Below are 22,488 nucleotides of genomic sequence, written 5' to 3'. Positions count from 1 at the left end.
ACAATATAATAGGTCTACCAAAAATGTAAATTGACTTTAAAAAGCAGTATCGATCCAAGGACTGTATAATGCTTGCATTGTCTAACTTGAGTTCCCTACTTTTTTGTTTTGTCTATAGACACCCTATTTTTGGCCATCTAATTGTTGGGAGCCGGAAAACACAGATTATGGTCAGTGTGGACATCTTTCCTATTTCTTTCGGGAATTGTGTACTAAATGAATGGAAACATCATTGCAGTCTATCTTGTTTGGTCATCCCATTGTTTAAAAAATCACTTACGTTGTGCAACCCCTGTGCAAGAATTGCTGATACTGAACTGAAGATGTTATTTCGCTTTTCAAGGTTTATTAAAGTGGGAGTCCGACCTCGGGTTAATCCAGGAGAAAAAGCAGTCTCCAAACACCCCAAAATCTACTTTTCCTTTTACACTTTCTGTTTACTTCATGAAGTGCAATCATTTGCAGTGATAAAGTCTCAGTAAAACAAAGGATACTTTATTGATGATTATACAATCGTTATTCTCAGGTTCAGATGCAAAGATGTACCTAATTTAGAACTCTTACCTCTGAGATATGGCGCATGGAAAATTATTTATTTTGGAAATTAGGAACTGTATTAGAAATACATCTTATTTATCTGTCTGTTATTTTTAGGAGTTTTATTCATAAATTGCACGTTATAATTATTGATGTGTATTTACACAGTAAAAACTGGACATAATCGGTAGTGAAATATTACAAAAAGCCTCAAGCTAAGCTTTTCAAAAATGATAACCAAAATTAGGTTCCTCTGTACACCAAATAATGACACAATTTTAAAAGAAAATGGATAATCTATGGACAATCTCATGTTCATTCAAATACCGCCTGTAAGCACTCAGCTGACTTATTTAGGTGACCAAGCACCTACATGATAGCTTCTCTCTTCAAAAACTCAAATTTTGAAACTCTATTTATAAGCCTTTGGAAATTTAGATGGGCATTTACATGTAATAGTGACTCAGTCGTAGCACTCCAGAGCTGAACATTGAAGGGATCAGTGTAAGGATGAATGATTCTAATAGACGATTGCCACCTTTCTGCAGCTGACACAGTTTGATTTTGAATACATTGCTAAGTAAAACAATTCCAAGCTGAGATTTTCGGGAGGAACTGAGTGCCTTCAATGTAGAGTTTGGAAACAGTGCCAGTTTCCTCATCCTGTAGAATGAGGAAATGCTTATCTTTCTTATAAAATACTGAGGTTTGAAGATGTCCAGCAAATAGGTATCAAAAGGTCCTAGTCAGCAGTAATTCGTATCACACCTGATTGCTGCTCCGTATGAGGAAATTGGTTGCTGAAGGACAAGTGTTTAGGTTACCACTTAGCATAATATTCTTTCTTCTCCTTGAAGGTGTTATTTGTTTTCCTCAAAGGGGCACTTTGGTATAGACTCCTAATATGTTAAAGACCAGAAAGTAATTTACTGTAGCCTTAAAAGACATTGAGCTGGTCAGCTGTAATGCCTACGATATTACTAGGGGAATTTTAATAAGTAAATATATGCTCAAAAATACTTATTAGAACTTCCTGCTGACTTGAGGTCAAGTTGAGGAATAATTTTGATTAATATCCTTTAATGTGAATTGAGAGATGCTGACTTTCTAGTCACAGCTAGTTACTAGAGTGGGCAATGAATTTCATACATTAGCCGGTTGGTGAATAGAAATCTTATAAAACCTGTGCAGTTTTTGTATGCCAGAAAGTCACAAAATTAAATTTGGGGTCAGATTCTTCATCATGTGAGGAGGTGCCTTTGTTCAGGAGTAAGCTTACAGGTTTAAGAGATTTTGAGGTTTAAATATAAAACCTGTAAAAAAAATGTTCCACTTGGTAAATTTAAGTTCTTCTGTTTGTTGTACTGGGGTGAGGGAGGGAAAGCCCCAAACTGCCGTTTCATTATTTCATTGGCGTATGAGCCAAGGGTCCAAGCCTCTAGGAAATTTGCTTGTAACTCCCCCTTGGAAAGGGGTAGAGCCTCATCTACCTAGGGCAACGATTTATTGCTAGAGTTGGCTAGTACTAAAGCATTCTCAGAAAAGTAAATTTCTAAGACAACTTTTCAACAGTGTTCTTATGGGGTTAGCCTCTTCCCAGCTCCAGAAATTATCATTTGCCCTGTGGCCTGATGATTTTTTTCACAGAGCTGTCTGTGAGTGTAAGGAGATGGCAGATGAGGGGAGAATGGAATACAGCTGCTAGCAAAAAGGATCATGTAACTGTTGTAAACAAATGGTCATCAGAATAATAAAGAGAAGAGATGATATTTGAAAATCTAAAGTTAATCTTAAGGAAGATTGAAATGTTTGGAGGTTAATAAAGGATAAATTTCTCCCCAAATCAACTCCAAAGAGGTTCTGCAGATTTTCACAGTAACTCCATTGCTTACTAGAAAATATAATAAATAGAATTTATCTTATTACAGATATGCAAATGTATTTAGTACTCATAATGCATTATGGTGCTATGCAGTGCTTCCTTTCTTAGAAACTATGGGCTATGTCCTGAACAACCTTGAATCTTCACCTCCCAAAACGAATGAGTGTGACAGGCATTCAGAGTCTCTCAAACAAGCAAAAAATAGGCTTTCTCAGTAATCTTCCTTTATCAAAGTTAATAACAAAGCAAAGCGCTTTCTTTGGCATTGACCTAATTTTACAAGCCTTTGAAAACACGCTATAATTTTATTTTATTTTTAAAAATACTCCCAACCATTTATCATTACTCACACATAGCTGGACTACTGCCCAGAATGAAGAATACTGCCAGTAGAATAATTAATTAAACTTAAGCTAGATATTAAGTGAGATTGAGATACTCTGTGTGTTCATTTATTGCCCGAGCTAACTCAGAAAGAAATAATCTTTGCATCTTTGGAGACTACTGTAAAACATCGTTTCATTTCCTGCTCTGTGTTAGCTTGTAGTATCAAATATTTCATAACAAAGATAATGTAAAACAAAAAAAAACCATCAAAACAAAATATTCTAAAAATGTTCTTCAAGAAACTGCAGACCAGTTCTCACAGTAAAGCAGCACAGTGCTGCATCTTAGTGGCAGAAAGAGTGTTTGGATTAATATATCACATGTCAGAATGAGATTGCATGGCCTTGGTAACTGTCAAAATAGCAATCATTTGATCATTTTGAGGCTACTAAGAAAATATCAATTTTCAGAAAAACATTTTCTTCCCTTTTTCATGAAAATCATGCACTAAGACATCTCAAGATAGATGCCTCAAGTTGCAGATCATTTTTAAAAGGCAAGTTCTTAGGTTTCATCTGTTGAAAGTACCGATTTTAATGCTGTTTGTCAGGTGGTCCGCCCATGCAGGACACGTTCTGTGCGGAATCCCATTTGTTTCAACAGGATTTTATTAATGAAGATATGTGTGCACGCTTCACTTTTTTTGTTTTAGAGGCTGATGTAGATGAAGGCACTTTGCATGTCCTGTGTGTTAAGTCACATCACTGAATTATGATTGATTTTGTGACTGTTAGAATTGGATCTCAGGTTCAGCAAACTGGCTCTGTTTGTTATGGAAGTGAGTACAGCAAATGGCTGAGCACGCCACCTGCCTGTAATGCAGGCAAGCTAATTTTTGACTAAGAATTTTTTCTGGCAGATTGAAAAACAGTTCATGTCATCAAGAGTTAATTAAATAACAAGACTTGTTAAGTTTATAGCATCTCAGAATTGGTAAATATGTCTCATACGGAATTGTCACTCCATACGCATATGGCCTCATGGGACGAGTCAGGTTCTGTTGGAGGTTGAGTGACCCGTAGCTGTAGGAAATTTGAGGAATTTAATTCTTCACTATTCCTGTCTTTGAATGTGATAAATAAGAAAGATGAGAGGTTAGGGGAAAAGTCCATTCAAATTGAAATACAAATTATTTTTATATTTGAAAAGCTCAAGTCTAAGCCTAAGCAGAGAAAAGTAGTTGTGAGAATGTGAGAGATACATAAGAATTTCAAGGCAGGTGGGTGGAGGTATGAAGGAAAATTAGCAACTTTTAGCCATTTCCTCACTGCTGATGTTTAGACTAAAATGTGCCTGTGACATACAGACCTCTTTTTTAATTTAACTGGAAAAAAAATGCATTCGAAGAATAAAATTTTGCAAACAACAGTGGCATTTATAACACAAAAGAGATTTGAACAAAGAACAGACAACAATCAATTGCATCTATCTATTTGCAACAGGATGCTATTTAAGTCTTGGAATTTTTTTGTTGTGCATTTCTCCTGAATGAGTTAAAAATGGAGGAGTGGGACTGTACCCAGAGAGGACATTCTACACACCTTTGCTTTAAGAGAAAAAGTAGGGGCAGTCAAGGAAGCAGTACTTAGCAATCTGGTTATAATATATGAACAAACTAAAACAGGCTCTTTTTCAGTGTAGATTGCAGTTGATTATAAATTTGATGCTTTCTGGCACTCTTTACTGTCTGAAACATTCTTTTTTGTGGAAGCCATTTCATACCAATTTCTTTTTTGTTGAAATGTTGGAATTTTTGTAGCAGGAACAATATGTGAGGGTTCAGTAAGGTTTTAGTATTAAATGGGAGATAAATGCAATATGCATGCAGGTGTCAAGTGTGGTGTTCAAAACTGGTAAGTTAATTGAGAAGTTATAATGGGATTTTGGGCAGTAATATTTTTTCACAGTGTACTCCTTTAAGTGAGCAAGCTACTCAGTAGTGGTGGACTACTAGTAACCTGAATTCACATGAGGCTTAAAACGTGCTTACAGACTTTGCAGAACCTTGGTAGGCTGTGTAGAACACATTAAATAACTGCTTTTGCAACATGAGTTTAAGAGCATACGTCCATATGTTCTGTAAATGCCACTGAATGAGACTATATTTCTGTGTATTCAAAAAAAACTCTAAAATTTTGATGTTATGAAGAAGAACAAGTTTTGGAGATGTACATATTTTCAGTAGCCTTCCAGATAAAGTCATGTGCTGAAAAAGAAGCGTTCTAGGAAATTAGAGCACTCGCAGGAAATAAGCCTTAATTAACTGCGCCCTTTAAAAGTATAAGCTCCCTGTCTGGATAAGAATAAGTACTGCCTGTAAACTGCTGTGGCAATTCTATAAATATTCATGACTCTCTTATCCAGGGTAAGTTATAATAAAGTAAAGAAATTATCCCCAGCACTTTTGCTTTGTGTAAGTTGTCTCACAGCTATTGCTCTCCAGCACTTTCTGAGAGCAACAGTCCGTCCTTTTTAAATGGTAATACTGACTTCTTGATAATTCGGCTGGCAAATCTGTCCTCCAAAGCTTCCTTTCTAATGATACTATCTTATGACGTAAGAGTAAAGGGACAAAGACTGCCCTGCATTCAGCCTCTGTGGCTCCGTTCTGAACACGAGCCATTGCACCTGGCTTGTCTGCCTCATCTCGACCAAAACCTGAGTACATAGCACGCACACAGTAATTGCGATCATATATCATGTTTTTCCATACTGAAAATTTTCATACAACTTTTTATCTAGACTTTGTTGCCTACTTATTTCACATGCCTAGCTTCAAATCCCTCTGTGAAAATTTGATTATTTCAAGAATTTTCTGTCTTACTCATCTTGCTGCACTCTTTTCCACTGAGAAACTGGCAGGAAGGAGGAGAGTACAGCGTAGGCATTGTAGGCTTTTTTGCCCAACTGCTCAGGCGGGAGTCCCTCGGCAACTGCTTAGTGGTTAGCAGTGTGGATTTCAGAACTAGTAAGCCCTATTGCTTGCCTGAACTCTGCTGGAAAACTGCATGTGTTCAGCATCTCTGGAAATCAATCCGTAAATATGAGTCAGTGGCTTGGGGCAAAACTGCTAGCAGAGTAGCATTTTCTTTGATAAAAGTTGTCAGATATGAATAAAAATGTGTTTGTTAAAATATATGCCATGAAAATGAGGAGACATTTACCAATATAGTGTGAATAGTTTGTGGATAGCTCTGCAGTTTTGCTCTTTCCACTAGACTCAAATAAAGTCATTTATTAATTTGTCAGTGAAACTCGGTTGTGGCTCCTTACGTGAGTGACTTCTTTGTTTTTTCTTTGGCGACTAGTTGCCAGAGAAATTGCATATACAGGATGTACATGGAAGAACTAAGTGAGGAGCACAGTCTGTCAAGGAGAAATTTCCCTCAGGAAAATGTGGCTGGTTCCAGTGCTTGTTATGCATAAAATTTAATTTGGGCAGAACCCAATCAAATGTGCTTTTGGAAAGAAACTTGCATTAGCAGAAAGATAGAATAGGTGACCTACAAGATTTTTTTCCACTCTGCATTCATATCCCATTAAATTGCTCTGCAGAGCTATATAATTCACTCACTAGGAGCTCTGTCACATAAATGGTGAAAAGAAAATCTCACTTCAACAAGCATGTCCTGAATTTTGTTTTGTTGCTTGCTAATGCTGACATTGACAAGCCACCACAGTGAGGGCTCTCTGTAACGAGGAAGCATTTCCAGAAAATGCTCTCCAATCAGATCTAACTTTACCTTCTTCCAGTATTTAAGGTGCCTTAGCAAGCAGATTAGTAAAGTATAATGGCAGAAGAAAGAGTTTCATCTATAGTAAAAAAGGTAGGATCTCACCAATTCAGAATTGTTTACTACAGGAATTTTTCTTTCTGTGAATGTGTAATCATTTTCTTAATATGGGTGACATGTAAAATGTGTTTTGCCAGTACGTTCATATATACACATATATGAAGAGGTAACGAGCCAAGTAGATATTTTCTGTAGCATTACTTTTAAAGCATTACTTTAAGAGCATTGATAATCTGCCTCTAGGTCCTCTGTAAGTAGAGACAACTTGTTATCGAAATAAGTTCTGAGATATATAAACATAACTCAAAATTTTCAGAGTTGCTTTCAGATCACCATGTTGAGTGAACTAAATGGGTTTGCCTGTTTCATTATTAATATGGAACTTAGAGCTTTCAGGCTGTGAAAGGAACAGTGACAACAAATGCTTATTTCTGAAGTCATGCACTGCCTTGCCAGTGTCAGCCCTTTGCCAAGTGGACACTGAGTAATTGCAATCTTTTTCAAGTAATGGCCACCTTCTGATGCCATTCCCCTAGCTGATTTTTGCAGTCTAGGAGAAAGTGCTCTCCATCCTCTGAGATCTCCAGCCTTGCCTTGGATTGCACGTGCCCTCAGGGTTTTGTATGCAAAGCCCATGGATTTGGATTTTTGCACCTCCTCTTCCAGGAAGCTCTGTAGCAAATTCATCAGAGGCTCCCTCAGATGTGAGAACCTTCAATGGAGATAGATAGAAACCTTTTTTCAGCCAAAGCTGAGGGCTGAATTCTTGAATGCAAAATTGGAAGCATGATGATAACACCAAGAAGCTTGCAATAATTCAATGGAGGCAATTTTAAATTAGACCTGACAACAGGTTATTCCGTAGCTGATCCAATATTTTAGGTAGCGTGGGTGGTCTCTCTTCCATACTTCTTTCTGTCTCCTTGCAGAGCTTTTCCAGGCAACATCATCTGGGGATTTTTGTGTTTTAAGGATGGATTTGCCTTTTTCGAAATCTTGAACCCTCTCGTAGTTTTAAATTGGGTTCTTTCTTGCCCTCGGTTTATATAAGAAAGTCCTCTATCCTTCCTCTAGATTTATAATCTAATTGTGTTCCTTGCGTGTTTTAGCAGTATTGTGATCACAGAGTAAGCAATAGCTAAAGGGAGAATTGTTTCAGAAATTGTGTTTTTGACTATGTGGCAATTTAGTGTACATAAGCTATCACAGTCTTCCTTGTACTTAATGTTATTTGCATTTATTAAAGAGTGTAGTTCTTTTATAGATGTATGAGGCTGAATGGTGACCATTTGCCCTTCTAAACATTGTCATCTTGGTTTGTTTTTAAGAATAAATGAACCTCAATAACTGGCCCAAAAAGCAAAAATTATTGTTTACTGGCTAAAAGCAGAAGTGACTTAAAGACGGTGTAAGATGGTATAGCCCAGCATGCCCTAATGTTTAAATAGGATTTTGATTACAGTTTTTCTAGTCTGTAGTTATCTTCTGTGCCAATTGTCCTTTAATTCCAATTCTTTGTCTGACACAGACATTCACAAACTGAGAATTCAGTCTGCCCACAGGGCAATTTGAAACCCTTAGACTTTACAGTACTTTCTGTTTTCTTTGCTGTTTAAATACTGACTGCACATATGCATCTACACGCTGTCTCTGAAACCAGAATTTTGACTCGCAGGTGGTATAAGTTTAATCTGGCCTCAGGAAGTAATGTTCAGTGAGAGTTACACCAACAGTGTGGTGCTAAATCAAACTGTGACACTGTTGGCACTGGGACACTTATAAAAGGAGTTTAAGTTTGTGTACATGGTGGTGGATGTGTAGGTGGCGTCTGTGATCTTCAGAGGCCCTGTTGTATTTCTGTTGAAGTTAATTGGAGCTTTTTCTCTACTGTAGTGAGAGGATGGAGTCCCGTTTTAGCAATGAGCTTAGATTCCCAGCTTTAAACTTGGGGTAGAAGCTCTGTTTTTTCAGTAAGCCTATGTAATAGGTGTGTAATCAGACCAGTTTCTTGATCCTAAAATGAAACCTGTAATTATCACTATGATCTTCTTTAAAGAAAAAAAATCTGTAGAGGCTTCATATGAGGCTTTGAAGTACAATTGAACAGTCAAGAGTGGGAAATAAAAAAAAGCTAACCATGAAAATGGGTTATTTTGGATGTAATAGCTTTAAAAACTTGCAACAGGAAAAGCCCAAATAACCTCTCTGTGCCCAAACAACCTCTTTGTGCAACTTTCAGTAAAACATTTGACAATCTCACTTTAAACTCTCCAATTGCCCAGATTTTGTGCGTGATTGATTGAACAGCATTTTCAAAAACAAGAAGCCTGTATTTACTCTATAGCTACCAAAGCCTATTTTAGCACTGGTTCATCATTTTAAAGGCTATTTATATAAATCACTGTCCATCTTTCTTTATGAAATATTCTATATTAATACAGCCTTTAAAATTTTTAGTAAATCTGTTTTCTCATGATACTCAGTCACTTCTAAAGCAGAAACTGTAGCATCTAAAATATAATTCATTTCAGTGGAGGCAATTATGTTGATTGCAAAATCCATCAGAATATACTGGCTCTAAAAATAAGACTGTGTATGGCAGTCCATATTTAGTAAATTAAGGTTATTAATCAGACTTTGTTCACTGCGTATCATTAATCTGCATATTAAGCCTTTTTCAGCAGGTTTGTCAGGGAGAAGCAAGAGCAGGCTGCTCAGCAAGGGAAGGTAAGCAACAGCCAAGGGCGGCAACAGTGCAGATAGATAGGTGTAGTAACCTCACCAAAAACGTCTGGAGTGACCAGGCAGGTCCAAGGTCAAGCCAGTAAGTTAAGCCTCAGTAAGGTACAGAGCTGGATACCAGCATGCCTCCAGTGGAGCCCAAGCAGGGACCGTGGGCAAGTAGCTGGGCTGTGTTTAAGCACAAAGTTTACTTGCCCAAGGTCCCTGCCTGGGCAGAGGGTGCCTCAGTAGAGACCCCAGATGGGACTGGTCAGGGTAGTTAGGACCCACTGGTGCACTCGGGCCCCTGAGCAGGATCCCTACTCCAGTGGGTCGCTTTCAGTGAAAGTGAGTTTTTTATTAATAGCATGTGCTACAAATGAATGTGCCAAATTCCACTTATGCTGGAATAAGTATAGGCACAGAACTAGAATCTGCTTCAGGCTGATTGAGCTACAGTCCTACCTTCTTGGTCCTTACATGAACGTTTCTACAGTATATAAAAATTATGCTAGTTTAACTACTTTTTTTCTGAAAAAGACTAGGTACTCCAGGTGGATGTTGCACCATTTAGGAGGCTTCCTCCAGTCTAGTAATTGCTGAGATGAGTTTATACAATAGGAATGAATTTGCTTCATTTTTCAGTTTAGCCTCAAACATTAGGTATCACGGATAGGTTTTCTAAGTATAACATGTCAGTAGTCAATAATAAAAAATAATTCTTAAGCTACTGAATTTGAAACATGATATTTTAATGCCTTTAAAATATATTTATACATCCATATTGCTTTTCAGGTTGTCCGTTACAGGACACAGATATGAGTTTATTTAACTTATTCACATTCAACTGTAGAAGCATCAAGCATTGCAGCATGTTGCAAGTTAACCTAAACTATCAATTTATCAATCCTATCTGTGGTCTCAGTCAGACTTGAATAGAGCATCCCCTCTCCCTTTTTCTCCATTAACTCTTGCTTTTGTAGTGCATTTTTTAGGATGTTCAGCTCAAACTTTTAGGAAAGGAAAGCAAATCTAGACTTGCACCAGAATGCAGAGAAGACACTGCCTTTCAAAAATGTTTATTATTGGATAAATTCACACACTTTTCCCCATCTTCAAAGTCTATCAGACTTTTCTCACTCTCTCAGCATTCTTGCTTATTAGAATTCCTGGCTGGAAAATACCATGAGTTCTAATATGGAGCAGTAGGATAACAGGAAGATACATAAGAACAAAAATAGAACATTTTGATACCTTGCTTCCTTCAGGCACTAGAGCAAACTGCAGAGTTTCCCAGATTCTGTCAAACTGCCAACACAGCACAATTAACTGAGGACCATCTGATAATGAGGGAGTCTGCTAACCCAATGGAAGATGCAATTCCAAACATTCTCATTAACAGAAGATTAAATGAGCAGTACTGAGCTGGTATATCTTCTCCATCACTGTAATTTCCATTCTACAGATGCAGATGTTCATGTGTCTGGAGAAAAGATGGGAAACAACACTGGGTACTAGCTTATTAACAGCATCATGCTTCCTAGCCAGAAAAGTGTACGTGAAAATAGAACAGCTTTTAGTTTGTAAACCTTCCATATCAAGCTCTAAAAACACTGACGATTCATATAAACTTGGGATTAGAAAAGCAGATATTTTCATTCTCTGAAATGCTGGAGACTCATGACTGCTCTGACAGAGAAGCAAAGGTCTCACCGACATCCTCTCCAGATGCTGCAGGTCAGGCTGCTGGAAACATGTAGCTACTTCATGTTTAATGCAGAAAAGGAGTGGTAACTAAGAAAAACAGCAGCATCCCTATTTCAGATCTCATTGTTCTTAATGCCAGAAGAACAAAACTTCATTTCTCTGTACATGCAAGGCTCTGCCTGAAAATGAGAGTGATTTTCCCAATTTTTTGTATTCCAACATATTAGTGCATTTTGTTGCAGACAAGCCAAAGACCTATGATTAAGAGAGTGTGAACTGATCAACTCAAATTCTTGAGCTGCTGCCAGCTTCTCATGTGACTACAACTAGCTCTTAAATAGATCCTTAAACATGTATTTTCATAATAAGGGTGCAGTTGTTAGCACACAGCAATGGTAGCAGATTGAGCCAAAGAGTAGGAAAGTCCTTTATGACTACTTTCTTGTGTATTAGTAGATATGTTTTTTTCCCCCAGATAAGTAAATCTTTCTTGGGCATTCTCTGCCTTATCCACGCTGGCACATAGAAACAGTTTTAGGATAAAGAATCCAAGCCACAGGTACTGTGATCTTTAGCCTCTTGAAAGGGAGGGGATCTGGATACGCTAGAGAAAAAGGTCTGAGGGATGAGCATGGTTTTTCAAACCTTGGCTAAGAAATGCACATACTGAAAAAAATGCTTGTTTATGATGGATTGTTTGCTATAGAGCTGGAGCAAAAAGGGTTAGTAAAAGAACCCTGCAGGGAAGATATTGCAGTAGATTCACGCAGTGAGGATGGGTTTTCTCAGTATTAGATTAATAACGTGGTAAGCTAGTTCCCCTCTTCTGCTCCTGATAACCTGGTGGTTATTTTACCAGTGCTGAGAACTCTTGTGATCTGAAGATGCTTTTCGGTTAAAACCTGTCCTAACAGAGAGATACATGGTGAGAAAAATATATGCACAGTGCAAAATATGTGCATAATTGGACTCAAGGAAGTGCTAATCTAATTAAAGGTTTCTGAGCTGAAAATCTTGCCTACTTTTTCAATGATTTTATTTCTTGCTGCAAATCTTGTTCCTTTATGTCCTTAGACCGTCAAAGTTACCACACACTGCATTGCAAGTCTTGGTATGTCAAGATATTCTCTATTTAAAATCAGTTTTTCAAGGTTTTCAAGTGTTTTTTCCCCATGGAACATAGAACTTGAGATATATGAGCCTGTGCTGCTAAATACTGTTACTGTCCAGAGATACTGTGAGGGAAACAGTCAGTGCCAAGGCTGTTGGACCTGCTGGGCATCACACTGGGCAACCCAAGAGGAGTACCTTAGATTTGGGTAGGGAGTAGTTAAGTTTCAGGCTATATCCAAATAAAAGTAATGTTCTAGGCTTATAACTTTACAGTGTATGGAAGGTGATCTGGAAAAGACTTTGAGCTGGAGAAACCTGTACAGAGACCATGAAAATGTGTTTTACAAGAGGTTAAGCAAATGTAGAGAGCAAGGAGTTAACTCCTGGAATTCTTAGAACCATCTAATCATTTCTAGTAAATATATATTTTAGTGCTAATACTTTTCAAGGGTTTTGGTTTTCTTCTTGTTCGATCAAATTTTGAAAGAAAGTAATTTAAGTAATCTTGAAAGAAAAGAGAGAAAATGCTTCACTGTAAGAGGAGCTAAATGACAAAGACTGTGTCTGTCCTCAATATTCTCCTACCACTGTACTCACTGTGGATGCAGCCTAGGTAGAAAGGGTCCAGGATTCATTTCCTCATCTTGTGACTTTTCAGTGTTCATTCCAATGTTGTAGTGTAATTGTATACTGGTTTTAAAATACATTGAAACTGAGGCCTATAAATCTGCATCCGCATGCCATGCTTGTGTGATGTGTGGATTTCTACCTTTTTTTTTATAGATTTTGCAGACACAAAGATCACTTTGGAATCAGAGGGCTTGTAGGAATACACGGAATAGAGGAAGTGGCTATGGCTTCTTAAGGGAAAGGAAAGTGAAAAAATGTGAAAGAAAATTGACTAGATAACACACAAGGAGTGAGGCAAAAAAGAATAAAAAACTGGATCAGGTATAACTTCATTTTCCGTCAAGTCACACCTGGAACCCGAATTGTACTTATTGACAGTTGTGCCTGTCATCAGTTCCACTGAAATAATCAAAATCCATTGGAGCGGGTTTCCATGCATTTGCAGGTGATTCATTTGAAATAAATATGATTCTATGGAGTTGTAAATTATAATTGCTTTGAGTACTTTAAAAAACAAGGCTAAATTTGAGATAAGCACTTCCTTTTCCAAGTGATTGCAAGAGTTCGGTTCCTTATGAAGTTCTTACACTTTGTGTCTGTAGTGGACAAGTTGGCAGTCAGGAGACAGGAACCACGGTCCATTCCTAAGCAGAGCCCAATGAATGCAGGCTCATTTGGCTAAGTAAAAGGACCACAGATAAGCTAAGGTTTTCTTAGCTACACAGATTGGAAGATTGTTCCATCACACACATGCGAAGGCGCTCTGATGAAATGAAGTGAGTAAAATATTGCTCCCAGGCCTTAGTAGGAGGAATTCTGCTGCTCTTCTCATCTTGCTGGTGGCGGAACGTGTGCAATATTCAGACTTGGTGTGAAATATTTGTTGCTAAATATAGCCTATTCGGAATGTATTTCCTTCAAGGGGAATGGAGTGCATAAGGAAATCAGGATCTTTTAATGTAGTGCTGTTTATGTAGTCCTAAGTTTCATTTTCATCCCTTCATGGTTTCAGTATTTAGCTGTCTGTATTACATTTTATTAGTTAATATTCTGTTCAGTTAGAAAGGGGTGGAGCCAGCACAGCTTTACTGAAGGATTTTGGATTTAGAAAATGAATAAAAGAATATTTTTTCTCATAGTATCTCATACATGGCACTCCTTTTTTATTTTTCAGTCCCACATTGGTTTCTATTTTAAATGCTGATTATAGCAGAGTATACTGTGAGAGACTTGAATTTTCTGTGGAATTAAATTTTAGCAATGATTTTCTGAGACTGAAGTTTAATGATTTCTATGAAAGAAGGAAATAAAAGCATGTATATATACATATTCTCAAAAAATATATTTGCCTAATATAAAAACAGCTCCTGATAAAACTGTTACACTTTATGGGTAATACACATGCAGTTTAAAAATATTTTTTGACGTTTTCTCTTTAACATGCTTATTCCCTGGCCATGAAACAACCTCACCGCAAGTGTCTCATGCATTTTGCATATTATATCTGTTATATAAAGCGGGATTTATGGTTATTTAATGAATCACTGTATCTGACCCCTCATTTTAGTTGCAATACTTGTAGCATTGATCCCATCTTTAAAGCTCTTTAGAGCAGAGGGAGAAAAAAAAAGCTAGCAGTAAAATGTAGATGAAGCCTCTTGATATCTGGTCTCCTATGTTTATGAGACAGTAGCAAATTATGTATTATTTTATTCTGTTGCAGCGGTTTACCTCTGCAAGCGGACAATGCAAAACAAAGCAAGGCTAGAGCTAGCAGACTATGAAGCCGTAAGTACCTGGGGAAAAATAAATTTGTTGGCCAGGCCTATTTAGCATGTAAAGTAATATTAAGCATGAAGACTATGGGCATTATGCATGAAGATTTATTAGTTATCCAGTTTTTGCCAGCATGTGGCTCCGACATAGTGCTCACGAGTCATAAATGCTGTTTGAGAGACTATAGTGAAGGCTGTCTGGGTAAGAGCTGAGATTTTGGTGCATCTCTAATCTTATTCGCCTTAGATCATCGTGCCAGGATCAGAGATAACTGTTCACAAATCTCAGATGCGCCTCAAATGTTTGAAAGTGAGTGTATCTCTACTCTGTGTAGGGTTTGAATGAAGGATCTCTAGCAACATTTTCAAAAACATTTAGTAGCTGTAGAAATATAAATATCATCCTCAAAAGGATGAACAGGAGTAAGAAGGAGTTTGCTTAGTGATGAGGATGGCACTCACTGAAGCGGGTGAGATATCTTGAATTCCATCCCTATCCCCCAGCAACTTCTGAATTTTTCATGAAAATGTCAACATAAAATTCATGAACTGTCCTAGCTGTGCTCTGAAAGCTGTCCAGCTGTGTTATTCTGACATGATAGTAGACTAGTAAGCCAAGCCTCTCAACATGCCAAATACTCCAGCCACAGCACCATGCTGACACACTTTATTGCTTCTTCTGGCACAAGCTTGCTTTTCAGTGTACTGCCCTGTGGGGTATGCATAATTTTATACGTACGTGCCTTAGAAAATTCACCTCTCTACATGTACAATTCACAAGACCTTTATAAAAGGCTCGGATGTTAAAAAGATCTCTAGAATGTATCTTCTCTACTATTTGTGATCTTTATTTTCAGTAAGTATGTCATAGAGATACTTTTGAAATACATAGAAATATAGTTAAAGTAACACTACTTGATAGGAAGTTATCAGACAATTTTTCACTTAATCTCATAGAAGTAGTTTGGAAAGGTAGTTGGGCTCTTTCTGGAGGAAGGTAGGGACCTCAGCCTTCTCCATGTCAAAAGACTGTGTGCTGCTGTCATTTAAGCTGGGGAGAGGTTAGAAAAGCCCTGTTACAGACAGTCAAGCTGTTCCAGCATCACCTCAGGAAAGAATTTTGCTAAGGTGTTGCAAATCTTCTTCCTGTTATTATATTGCAGGCTGCAGCACATACACTTTCTCTGTACAGCAGTGAAGAACTGTCATCTGCATTTTTTTTTTTTATAATGAGGATAACTGTGGATAGTTTGGAAGACTCCTGTATTGCCAAAGCATTAATAGTTTCTCATTATTAAATTTCAAATAAATTGATATGTAGCCAGCAGTATTCACCACAAACAGTTTGTACAGAAGACTGATGGAAATTGTAGTGTTGATCATCCAATATGGAATGTACTTCTGTTATCTTTCAGCATTAAGTATTTTTGACAAGAGCGTTTCTCTGAATTGTTACAAATTGCTCAGCCAGCACCCAGTACATAAAAATGCTTCAGAAATTCCATATTCTGCTAAGGGTTGTATCCACTCTTATCACCAGAGTTTCAAACCTAAAATAGGCAGGACATTCAAAAACAGATATACCTAGTGTTCTAATCTATATGATGTCAAACAGACACTTTGTATCAGATAAATAAAGGTACATTTGCACTAGACTAGCACAGGTATCATGACTTGTATTACCTCTTTTTTTTTTTTTCTTTGAGAACAGAAAGGTATGCTAAAAACTATTAAATGGTGAATAACTTGCAGCCTAACCCACTAAAATTGTGATATATTTTCAGGAGAGTTTGGCCAGGCTGCAGCGAGCATTTGCTCGGAAATGGGAGTTTATATTTATGCAAGCTGAAGCACAAGCAAAGTAAGTTCCCTTGAAGAGGAGACAAAGACAAATGAGGAGTTTGGGTTTTACTTGTTTCTCAAAGGGAGAAAGGGAGGAAAGCTTGGCTGGGCTTGTCATCTCTTGTGTTTAAAATTACTGTCATTAACATTTTTTCTTTTAAACATATTGCAACACTGACAGAGTGGACAAGAAAAGAGACAAGATAGAAAGGAAGATTCTTGATAGCCAGGAGCGAGCCTTCTGGGATGTCCACAGGCCAGTGGTGAGTACGTGTGTGACCATTCCGTATGCGATTGTATGTGATAAATGTCAGCGTCCTTGGAAAGCTGTAATAATCTGGGGAGAAGTAAAAGTGGGTGGTTAACCCCCTACTTTGGAGTGGAGGTTGGGGCCTACCTCCATTCTGCTGCTGAAGCCTGCAGACTAAGCTTGGGGTTTTGAGTGAATGGATTTGTTGTGGCTGACTTTTTAACTCAGAAAAAGACCTGTCTGTGAATATTACCAATTCATATGTTTCCCAATATATGAGTCACACAACCAAAATTACCAGCATAGCTAAACATATTTTAAAATAAATCTGAATATTTTTTAAATCTGATTTTTGCTCACTAAGCCTTTAAACTTCACTCTGCTCATATTTTCAAGCTTTTAAAATGTACACCAAAGTTAGATATTGTTGGCTTTGAGCTGACTAAACAAAATTTGTCAGTTTCCTGTCAAAGTCCATCTGAAATAAAATTCAAAAGAAGTAAAGGGTCTTACATAATCAACTCAGACTTTGAGAAAGAATGCCAAATGTCACAAGACTTTCAGTTAAGCTGTGAGAGCTGAAGAATGGCATTGTTTTGCTTTACTACAGAACTATATACCTCTACAGCTATAGCTATCTATTTTCCTTATAGAGAGTTAAGTTTTCATTTTCTGTATACTGAGGGTGGCATGAGTACCAATGAAACAGAGTATGAACCATAGCTCCCATTGACACTTAAGGATTCTGGGAAGTAAAGTTAGGTTGATGAGATCTGTGGAAAAGGTAGATGTAGTGAAAAACTTCCAAAGGAAATATAATAAACTTGGGCAGGGTCAAGTTGCATTTGTGAATATGGAATTGGAAGAATGGTAGAAGGAATGAATTTTTAGGTAGGATTTAGAATGTCAGGTAGAGAAAATCATTTAAATGAAAGATTCAGATAGCAGGCATTACGTTCAAGAAGACTAGAAAATTAATTGTCTAGTCACTGGCATAAAATAAGGAATGAGTAGAGAAGAGAATATGCCATTTGATGTTCATGTACAAATAGAATAGATACAGAATGTTTCTAGGAATTGGAGAAATTTGAAGGCTCAAACAGCTTTTATACTAGCTGCAGGAATGGATCTAAAGGCTTTGAATCTGGTAATGAGATGCTATTTCCAGATTTGGAAGAGAAGATGAGTTGAAATTTCAAGTTAAGGGATAGGCAGAAAATAAGGAGGGAATTAAAGGGACCCAGGACAAGAAGAAATTGTATCTGTTTAAAAGCTTTGGCTGAGTTGTGGTTAAATGTGCCTGGCTCAGCAGGTGTTTTTAATCTGGCTGTAGACAGACCTAGAAATATCAGAGGCAAAAGACTTTGGCTTGGAGTCAACAATCTAGGCTCCTGACATTAAGAGACAGGAACAGAAGAAAGGAGAGGGAAACAATGACATTTTGGCTAAACAGCTGCTCTTTCTAGTTAGTGAAATACTAATTTTGAAAACAGATATGATTTTACAGTCAGAGTGAGAGCCAGAAGCTTATTTTAAAACAAAGGGAAAAAAAATAAAAGAAGAGCAGGCTGAGAAGAGGAGGGTGATGCTAGAGCTAATAACCATTTTTAATGGCTTTTTCAAGCCAAAAAAGCCCACCAAAAACTCACAGAAATATTTTTGCAAGTCTAGAGAGAAAAATTTGGAATACTAGCTAAGAATTGGATAAGAATATGGTGTTAATGGTTATTTTTATTTATTAATTTTTGACTTTTCTTAAAAGTTCAGAGATTAGGGGCAAGAACAGGGACAATGTTTTGCTCAAAATCTGTCCTAAATTCAATTTTTTAACTGCAAGTAGATTTGGAAAACCAAGTATTTTTTCCTAACTTTTTTCTTCAGGTGAGTAAACAAATATTATTCAGGGTTTTTTGCAGGTTTCCTGGTGCCTAGGTGCTTTATTTCTCACCTGGCTACAGTGCTAGTGCAGAAGCTATACTCATAGAGTATAATCTGTGAATGTTAAGTCTGTATTTGATTTCAGAAAGAGATACTTGAAAATGATGAAAATGATAGAAGAGGGAAGCAAGGAACCAGTCCAGAGGGATGGTGAAGCAGTACACTATAGGAATGGGGTGCGTGAAAAACGAATGATGGTATGACAGTGAAACCAGGAGAGTGGAAGCTGATGATTCGGGTATCAGAAATGTTGCTGTGACTGAGTTTAAAATCAAGAAAATGAGCCAGGACTTGATGTTTCAAGAGCATTTGTCTTAAATACATCTGTATTTCATAGTTGTCAAGTCAAAATCAATCCTACAGGTAGTTACAAAAGCCCCTGCAAGAGTTACTCTGTTCTCTGACGGACAGTCATCATGGCTGTTACTTTTGATCGGGTGGCTGGCTAGTGCATTACTTTTTCCAGGGTTTTCAGACTGAGACGATATTTGGAGTTGAACCAGGGAAAGTGGAATTGAGGAGGCGTTTCTTCAAATGGGGTCACCTGGGCTTAAATTTTCTGTTGAGCGGAAGTTAAGAGAATAGCTTTGCTATCTCACTATTCAGTTTCCATTTCAGTGTTTATTTTATTGTAATTTCACTATGTATTTAATTTTTTATTTTTTACGTATTTTGGTAAGATGTGGAGGATAATCTCTGTTATTTCTGTAAATTCAAGTTGATGCTTTATGTAGAAAGGCTGTAGCTTGCAACTAAAAAGAGCATGGTTGAGTGCCAGCTGTAGGTACTGACTGCAGCATTTGGAGGTATACCTGAACTAGTTTTGTTCTTACTAGCTGAGATACCAGTCACAGTAAAACCATGGATACACATGTCAGGCAGCGTTGTACAAATTGCCAAGCGATCCTAAGCAGCCAACTTAGAGTGAAGTCTATGCCATTACTTGCACAGTATAACCAGTACCTAAAATAGGTCTGAGATGAATAGTATTCGCATATAGTGACACGTTTCTTTTACATGATGGCAGAGTAAAGATATCTGAAAAGCCTTCCTTTTCTTTCCATCTACCCAGAAAGAGTGTAATTTCTATAATTTTGTAACTTCTATAAATAACAGAGTACAGAACTGAGCAAAAATTGGTTAGGAGGATTAGAGCTTTAGTCAACAAGCAGTAACAAATCAAGCAAAATCAGGGAAGTCAGTTCCTTCCAGGCAAAGAAATTAAGAAGCTGTTCTTGTTTTAAAAGAAATGCTAAACTCCTGATTAAAGTCTTTATAAAAAAACTCATAGCTTTCCTGAGTTATTATCTCAGTTTAAAACCCATAATCTGACAGTTGTGAAAACAGCACAAACAGGTACTAAAACAGTAAATCTCTTGAAACGTTCTCAAACCTACCTCAAGTACAGTGGCAGCAGAGTATCTTTATGGCTTGCTGCAGAATTAACTCTTTTAGGTAGTGAACAAGGTCAGCTGATGTATTACTGCTACAAACTATTAAATGGATTCACTTTTCTTCTTCATTTGCACATTAATGTAATTCAAATCAAGTGCAAAATACAGGCCTGTTGGATAGTTATTGAAATTCAAATTAATTCAAAAGGTAATGGGGAAAGCATCTGTATTTTCAAGAAATACAAATCTCTCTCTCGAAAACAAAACACAGTATTTGTGTGATTTAATGTGGAAAGACAACTTAGCCAGGGTGTGTACAGCTGGTAGGGACAGCTGCAGTGTAAAGGGCAAGTGTGGCTTTAAAATTAATTCACCAGTGATGTAAGATTCAGAAATATGCATGATTTCTGGATTTGGGGTTTCGTGCAAAAACCGTTGTTTTTGTTACCGTTGTTGTTGTTACCGTTTCTTTCTGTTACCTGTTGTTGTTACCTGGTTTCTTGTTACCGTTTCCCGGTAGCAAGTTAGTAAAATGTAATCTTTTCATTTTTTAAAACCTTGTCATACGTCTCACACCTTGAACTTTTCTCTCTGTTTAATTGTTTATAGGATTGTATCTCTGTTATCTAGTAGTTCCTGTTTGCATTTTAAAATTATACTCTCTGTGGTTTGAACATGACCCTCAGCCTCTGAGCCAGTATGTAAGATTGCCAGGTGTCTACAGTCAGGCAGGAGATACTTGTGGTTATTTGTTCTGGGTTTTCTTTTCTTGCTTCTAGATGCTTTTATTTTTAATGACTTTTCCATCCTGTCCTTCAAGATCCGCCTCAAAGACTTGGCAAAAAAATGAATTTAACTTGGCTGAGGTGGAGCAATCCTTCATTTCATACTTTGCATGCTACAAATCCTAGACTCTTCTGGGCCAATTAGTTGTTTAGCCACAGAACACTTCTGTCTGCTATATCATAATATTTTTGAAGTTATTAAATATCTCCAGGAAAAAAATGTGAATCATGCCATCCAACTTCTCTGCTGATATATCCACATAAAATGTCCAAGTTTTCTTTTGCACCTGTTTGTTTCATAATACATTGTTACAAGGGAGTTACCTCTCCAGGAGACAGGGAAAGCAGCCGGTGCAGCTATCGGCAGTCATCTCAGATAATTGGACTACGGGTAATGAAACAAAGCCTTGTGCAATGTGTCATTTTCAGAAAAATGGTTTAGCATTTCTGATCCATACTCGCATCTGTTTGAGACAGGTATTTATAAGCCTTATAGTTAGCCTGCTAAGTAAGGCCTTTAAGGAAGAATTTGTACTTACATTATTTAGCATTTTAATTCACTATGATACCTGAGTAGGGGTAGGATGGGTGGGGAAAGAGAAAGCTCTTCTTTTTCTCCAACAGTGCAACAAACTGAAAATGCTCAAGTGAAGATGGAGGATTATGAAGAAGTGAGAAACTGTCAAATGGCTAATTGATGAGATGATAGAAGGACACTGAAAAATGAGAGGAGATTCTTGCGTTTTATTAAGCACCAATTCAGGTCGCAAATAGACAAAGAAGCTGAAGAAGTAAAGATAAGGAAGTTCTAGAATATTTACAATGCTTATACACTGAATTTTGTTTCTGTGTGAGTTAAGTTTGCTGCTTTCATCCAAAGCATTATGCCAAGGATTTTCTCATAAGTCAGAGGCAGACAATTAATTTCTAAATGTCACCTGTATTCCCCTTCATCATTTTCAGAAAGATTGGTCAGACTTTCCTTTTGTTAAAAGTTATCTTTTAGGTGAAAACCTAAATCTGTCTGTATGGAGTCAGTAAAACTGCAGATCTCTGCTTTTGAAGGGGTGAAAAAAATTGAGAAAGTAATAATGACGATGAGTATTGAGCATAGAGGTAGCAAACCAGCTAGATTTAACAGGCTTCCTTATGTACCAGTGTTGCAAATACTCGATCACAAAAATCACATTCATACAGCCTTAATTAAAATTAATACTATTCAGTCACAGCTTTTTCAGTCATAGCTCATTTCTGGTTCTGAAAACCAGTCATTACAACTAAAATAATCTATTTTAAATTAAGAACAATTAGAAAGTAAGTTAACTTTCAAAAAGAATTACGTCCATCACTTCACTGCTGATGCAGTAGTATATTTTTTAGTGCTGCTTCTAGTTTTACATATGTAAGTCTCAAAAATTGAATTTTAAAATCCTTATCATATGAATTTGGTGCTATACATTTCTCTGACACATGGACCAGTCAAAATCAAAAATTCAAAAACACCATGATAAAAGCCCATTCTCTTAATGTGAAAGTCCAGCTTTGCACTAGATCTGTCCTTAACAGGCAAGGAAGTGAGAATGTGAGAATCCCAGCTGAGATTTAAGGCACTCTATTTCATATGGATTAATTTTATGATTTAATTAATTAGTACTAAATTTCTTGAAAATGTCTGTGTAGTTTTATTTTCTCTTACTGTTCAAAGTAGGTCCTTATTTTGCACAGCCGCTTGA

At 37.1% G+C, this 22,488-nt stretch overlaps 1 protein-coding gene across 9 annotated transcripts in view; it reads left to right on the top strand.

Annotated features, from left to right (window-relative positions):
* The window catches only part of RGS7 (regulator of G protein signaling 7), a 284,031-nt gene that overhangs the window by 222,931 nt on the left and 38,612 nt on the right, over positions 1–22,488 (top strand). For all 9 annotated transcript variants that reach the window (XM_068939272.1, XM_068939273.1, XM_068939271.1 and 6 more), the window contains 4 exons: positions 119–170; positions 14,495–14,559; positions 16,331–16,407; positions 16,570–16,651. In XM_068939272.1, coding sequence (XP_068795373.1) covers positions 119–170; positions 14,495–14,559; positions 16,331–16,407; positions 16,570–16,651 — 276 coding nt within the window. The remainder of the gene's footprint in view (positions 1–118; positions 171–14,494; positions 14,560–16,330; positions 16,408–16,569; positions 16,652–22,488) is intronic.

The sequence above is a fragment of the Struthio camelus genome, chromosome 3, assembly GCF_040807025.1.
Source record: "Struthio camelus isolate bStrCam1 chromosome 3, bStrCam1.hap1, whole genome shotgun sequence".
NCBI classification, from domain to species: Eukaryota; Metazoa; Chordata; class Aves; order Struthioniformes; family Struthionidae; genus Struthio; species Struthio camelus.
This window is presented reverse-complemented; position numbering and strand designations above follow the sequence as displayed.